Here is a 6,003-nt window from a genome sequence, read left to right on the forward strand (position 1 = left end):
TGGACAGAGTCGGCCGCAAAATTTATTTTAGCCACCTAAAAAAAGTGTCCCAGCTAAATAAAATCTATTTCAGTTGAGGTGTACGCTATATTTAGAATATTTTCACAGCTTTACTTTGCCTCTCAGACAGCCCTGTACGAATGGATGCTGAAACAGTTACATCACTCTGAGCTCTCTTCAAAGCCACCAGAGTCAAAACGTTCATTTTACCTCACAGAATAGAGAAGCTGCTGGTCTACCACTGTATGACTTTGGGGGTTTTTAGCATGTCAGTTTTGATTCGTTAGTTCAGATATTCATACAGTAGCAAAGTCAGACAATAGCTATATACATCTGAGATTTGGGAGGCAAAAATCCTGTTTTTGTCAGCAGCTTTGAAGAAAGCTATATAACTGCTCCAGTGCCTCATCGTAAAGGGCTGTCTGACTGCGAGGTACATATTCTAAATGTAGCATGCACTTAAACCAGTACAGATTTCTTCTGCTTGGCTAGCCTATTTTTTGGGTGGCTAAAATACAGACTATAGACTTCTCCAAACTTGGGGCAAACTAACCATCATCTGCTGCTGGAAACACACTGACTACTGCTCAGTATCTCATACAACCTTGCTTCAAAGAAACCAAAGCCTCTCTTTAAAACCTCACGTACTCGTTATTCAAAATCTGTCTCTCTCGTGCTGCGTACCTGTTGGTGCTTCTCAAACTCTAGCTTGATGGGCGACTTGATGCAGTTGCAGGTGTCTTGATAGGTCTGCTTGAGTGCCAAGTCCATCAGATGCTTGTGATAGGCCCCGGCCAGGTTACCACAGGTGAAGATGATTACATTGGCTAGGATCTGCCACGTGCACACACACACATACATGCAACGAATAAGCCATTAAAAGGGCATTCGGAAGTGGGGCGTGTTACAGATATGAACCTGTAATTTCCCCCCGCCATACGACCGTCCACTTAAGCCCACACTATTACCTTGTAAAACCAGGCACACAGCTCCACAGTGCTTTCCACCTGTGTCAACCTCAAGCTCTTTAAAATGTGGAGCTGCATATCAATAGGTTGTCCTTGGTGCTGTAACCAAGGACAATGAGTGTCTTGGAGCATGTTTTATTGTTGGTGTACTTTTCCACTGTGCATGTGTGTGTGTGTGTGAGAAAGAGCAGAGACGACAGTGATTAGAGCGTTATCAGTGTGTTTACTTTGATGGTTGATTAGAAGGAGAGAGTATGTGTGTGTGTGTGTGTGTGTGTGTGTGTGTGTGTGTCAGCCTCAGAAGTGAATGAGATGCAAAATACATTCTACTTCACTGTGTAATATTTGGCATGTTTCTCCATTTTCATTGAGGTTTACAGATTGTATTTTTATCTCATTCATCTGTGGTGAGACTTTTTTTTTTGTTGTTACTGTATCAAGAGTCCACTCAGTTCGAGCCAGTTTTTAAGAGCTGCTCCATGAGTACATTAAAAGGCAGTTCATATTACTCTAGGGGTCTGCTGAATGCGCTGTGTCACAACAACACAGGACAGGTTCGCTCTTTTACAGCCCAGGCCTTATTAAAACGTTGTACCTCACCATTTTTAATCGTGCATGGAACAGCCTTATGAATGTGAGAAACTAACTCTAAATAGTGCAGAAGTGCATTTATTAAGACATTCAGAAGACCAAGGCAGGAAGTGCTGTGAAATGTATGTTTCTGGTTAAACTGTATGTTCCGAGGTCTGAGGCTGGACAAATATCTGTCTTACCTGCCAGATGAGAGGTTCCAGTTCTGTCACAGTTGAGGTCAGACAGATGCTGAGGGTGACAGTGTGTGAGAAACAGGTGATGCCGCTGGCGATAATGGCCCCTCTCATGGAGAAGGGCAGCATGGTGTAAACAACAAACACGATGAAGAGGAAGAAGGACACCTGGAAAAACAAAACAAGAAGATGTCAACAGTTTACAGGTCTAACATTGTCTGAAATAAACTAGATATATTCTTTGTGATCCGATTTATGCCTCTATATATATATATATATATACATCCATCCATCCATCCATTATCTATACACCGCTTAATCCTCACTAGGGTCGCTGGGGGCTGGAGCCTATCTCAGCTGACTTAGGGTGAAGGCAGGGGACACCCTGGACAGGTCACCAGTCTATCACAGGGCTACACTTAGAGACAGACAACCAAGCACACTCACATTCACACCTACGGACAATTTAGAACAGGGGTGTCGAATCCTGGTCCTCGAGGGCCGCAATCCTGCAAGTTTTAGATGTTTCCCTCTTCCAACACACCTGATTCAAATGATCAGCATCGTTATCAGGCTGCTGCAGAGCTTGATGATGAGCTGATCATTTGAATCAGGTGTGTTGGAAGAGAGAAACATCTAAAACATGCAGGATTGCGGCCCTCGAGGACCAGAGTTTGACACCCCTGATTTAGAATCACCAATTAACCTCAACATGTTTTTGGACTGTGGGAGGAAGCCGGAGAACCCGGAGAGAACCCACGCTGCACGGGGAGAACATGCAAACTCCACGCAGAAAGATTCCGGTGCCCCCACCGGGACGCAAACCGGCAACCTTCTTGCTGCGAGGCAACAGTGCTACCAACTGCGCCACCTTGCATATACATAATAATTTAACTACTCTTTGAGAGAAGGACAAAAACTTGCCTCAAATATTCCTCAAATTTACAGAACTGCCAGCATACTTTGGATATTTACTGAATTGAGGTTTTTGCTGATACGCATGTTCATAGAAGTTGCAAGTTCCACCAAAAACAGCAACAGTAGTTCTAAATAAATATTACAAAAATGCCTGTGAATGAATCCCACCAGGGATTTGTGTTGTGTTTTCCCTCTTTGTCTACTGTTTGTCTAAATACAGAACACAGCTGAGTGGGTTGCCAGCTTCTTCACACAAAGATCCAATGATAAACTGCTGATTCTGTGATAAATTACAAGAGAAGAGTGGGCCGCTCACTTAGTTTTATAACCATCCTGTGATAAACTGAGATGAAAACAAGAATAGAGCACACGGAAGCATGACAAAGACAAAATGACTGCTGAAGTATTTCCTTACATATGGGAATGAAACAGTAGTCGGGCTCGGTGGAAACTATTTCTAAGGAGTTTGCTGCTTGTTTACTGGGACCAGCTCTCTCTATTTCCAGGTTTAGATCAAATCCTGAATGTGTGTTTCTGTGCGGTGTGCGCATGTATTGATGTGTGTTTCTCACATCACGTTGCTCATTGATACCTTGTGCCTTAACCTCCTGCCTTGTCCCTGTCCACTTCCTCTGTTGTCAGTCCACCCCTTCCTGTTATGGGGACCGCGGTGGCGACCAGCAGGATCAGGTCACAGTTCCAACTGGGACACCAGATGAACTCTGACCTTCCTGCCTGTCTGTTTATTTCCTATGTCTCTCAGGTTCTGAGAGTCGGTCGGGGCAAACAGGAATCGACTGAGAGTGACGGCTTTGAGTAAATCATTTCCCCTGAAAACAAACTCTTCTTAGATTGTCTCTCATGGGATTATACAGATAAACTTTAAATAACACAAGATTTAAATACACGTTGTCCTACATTCCCTACTGCCTTTCAAAAAGTACAAGCTGGGAAGACACTCGTCAGCAGTGTAGATATCATTTGCAGCGACAGATCACAAACATAATATCACTTCCATCACTGACACGTGGTGCTTTGTCGAGCAAAATCAACACCAGAACACTGGATATAAGTGATTGGTTGACCGAGTTTCTTCTGAAAGACGACCTAAGAACACAAAGAGTTGTTTTGTGTAGGCTTAGACCTTCTGTTGCTAAGGGAACCAACAACGGGAAGGATGCTGACGTCGTAGCAGATGTGATGCTTTAAAGGTCCTGAATATTTCTGCCACAACCTTCAACTCGTGACCCTGAACTCCCACCTCCGAAACAAAAACGAGGGGACTTTGAGTGTGTGACGTCCAGTCTGTTTGGGTGGCTGTGAGGAATTGAGAATGGCAGTTCAATTTCAGGTGCGTCACCTGCTTCTGTCTGCTACGCAGGCAGCCAGACACACTCCATCTCCACCGCACTCCAGCCTGAATCCTAATACAGCCTCAAACACTTGGAGATGGGAGCTGCAGCCATCATCTCACTTCAGCTCCTTCGATTACTTTTTTTTCTCTCTCTCTCTTGTTCCGAGCGCACAACTCTCTTCTGTGTTTCAGACGAAAGCAGCAACACGCTCGCTTGCCTCCTAACGCAAATACACACAGACGCACAAATGACTACGCTCGAATACTTACATCAACAATGTTTTGCTCTCCACTCACTTCAGCATTTATGAGCCTAAGCAGCTCAGCAACATTTTTGGAAGCAAGCACCCACGTTTTTTTTTTCTTTGGTTGTTTGGTTATTTTTCTTCGCAAGTATGTTCTAACACACACACATGCACACAGACTCACACACACAGGTAAGTGTGTCTTGATTCCAGGGTACCAGGTGTGACGGCCATGTTCAATCTGCCTTCTGGAAAGAGCTGCGGCCTTCAGTGAAATCTAATGAAGCCCAGACTAACGGGGTAATGCAGCTAGATGGGGGCAGATATGGCTTGTGCTGTGTGTCTACGAGATGTGTGCACGCAGGAAGACGGTGAGCAGGTGAGCACGGAGGAGGGCGGATGGGGTGGAGGGGTTAAAAATGAATGGTTGAAGAGAGAACCAGCCTATCTCTACCTCTCTCTTTTTTCTGGCCTCCCCTCACCTTTTCTCTCTCTTTTGTCAGGCCCTCACTGTTATTAGCTCTGTGTGCTCCATCAGACATGCTGTTCTCTCAGTAATCACAATCAATCCAACCCACCGAGAGTCGGCTGCAGCTCCAACTGTTCTCTTTTTACCGGATTTCTGCTCGCAGGCAAGTTTCTTTCTTCCTTGCTTGTTTTTTTAAAAATTCTTTTCAGGAGGACAGAAAAGCAAAGGTGCAGATAGATAGATAGATAGATAGATAGATAGATAGATAGATAGATAGATGGATAGATGCGTAAGTGGAAGAGTCATGGGAGCAGAATAGAGTGATTAATAATGCAGAATGATTATGCTCTCACAGGTGGCTGATGATAAAAATATCTCCCCCCCCCAAAGGAGGAAAAGAAGGTAAGAGAGAGGAAATTTGGGCATGGTGGGGTGAGGTGGAGAGTGGGTGGCGGTGTCTTAACAGGAGAAAAGGAGGCAGGTGGAGAAGCTGAGGGGGAGAAAAAAATGGGATTTGATGAATCGGGGGAGACAGGACGCAAGCATGAGAAAATAGGATTCCAGAGACGGAGCCTGGCGCTGAAAACCAATGTGTCTGTCTGCCGATCTGCTCATCTCCAGCTTTCATCAGGCCTCATTAACACCTGGAATTAATACTGCACTCACACACCATCATGTATGCATATAAAAAGACACGTCTGAACTGACAAACAGATGTGCGTCACATATTAAGCACACACGTGTACTCAAAAAAAAAAAAAAAACCTCATGAGTGTTTATGCACGTGTCAAAAGGCGGGCTTTAATTATGAGGTTTGATTATTCCCAGTCACATACTCATTTACTGTTTGCATCAGAGTGTCCTTTACCCGACAGAGTCTAATGAAAAGATGCAACTGCTCGCATTCTGCAGGGTCTGACATTTTTAGTTATCGACTAAGAATGAGGTCAGAAGAGTCTTTGCTGCTTTCATGTGGATCACTATATTATATCCTATGAGTCCATAAGCGTTGATGTTTTTGGTATCATAACATAGTGCTGGATTACACCTTTAAATTACTGTTGCTGTGAGTTTAACTTTATTTAGTTGAGTAACGTTTGCTTCACTTCCCTATGTAGGGCATATGTCTCTAATTGCTGACTGACTGTACACTCACCCATCATACCGTATCAACTGTAGGGAGGCACAACACGCCTGTCAAGCTGGATTTCTCCAAATCTTATGTGCACTGGAAAGACACATACTTCATGTACAGAGTTTCAATAATGATCTCTTTCTTACC

The 6,003-nt window shown here is 44.1% G+C and overlaps 1 protein-coding gene across 1 annotated transcript in view; it reads right to left on the bottom strand.

Moving 5' to 3' along the window:
* adcy2b (adenylate cyclase 2b (brain)) overlaps window positions 1-6,003 on the bottom strand; it is a 57,423-nt gene that overhangs the window by 40,220 nt on the left and 11,200 nt on the right. Inside the window, exons 3-4 of the mRNA XM_008295166.1 lie at window positions 1,742-1,903; window positions 685-834 (exon numbers count right to left, since the gene is read on the bottom strand). Of these exons, the coding sequence (XP_008293388.1) occupies window positions 685-834; window positions 1,742-1,903 (312 nt within the window). The remainder of the gene's footprint in view (window positions 1-684; window positions 835-1,741; window positions 1,904-6,003) is intronic.

The sequence above is a fragment of the Stegastes partitus genome, unplaced genomic scaffold, assembly GCF_000690725.1.
Source record: "Stegastes partitus isolate 25-593 unplaced genomic scaffold, Stegastes_partitus-1.0.2 Scaffold1026, whole genome shotgun sequence".
Classification (NCBI taxonomy): domain Eukaryota; kingdom Metazoa; phylum Chordata; class Actinopteri; family Pomacentridae; genus Stegastes; species Stegastes partitus.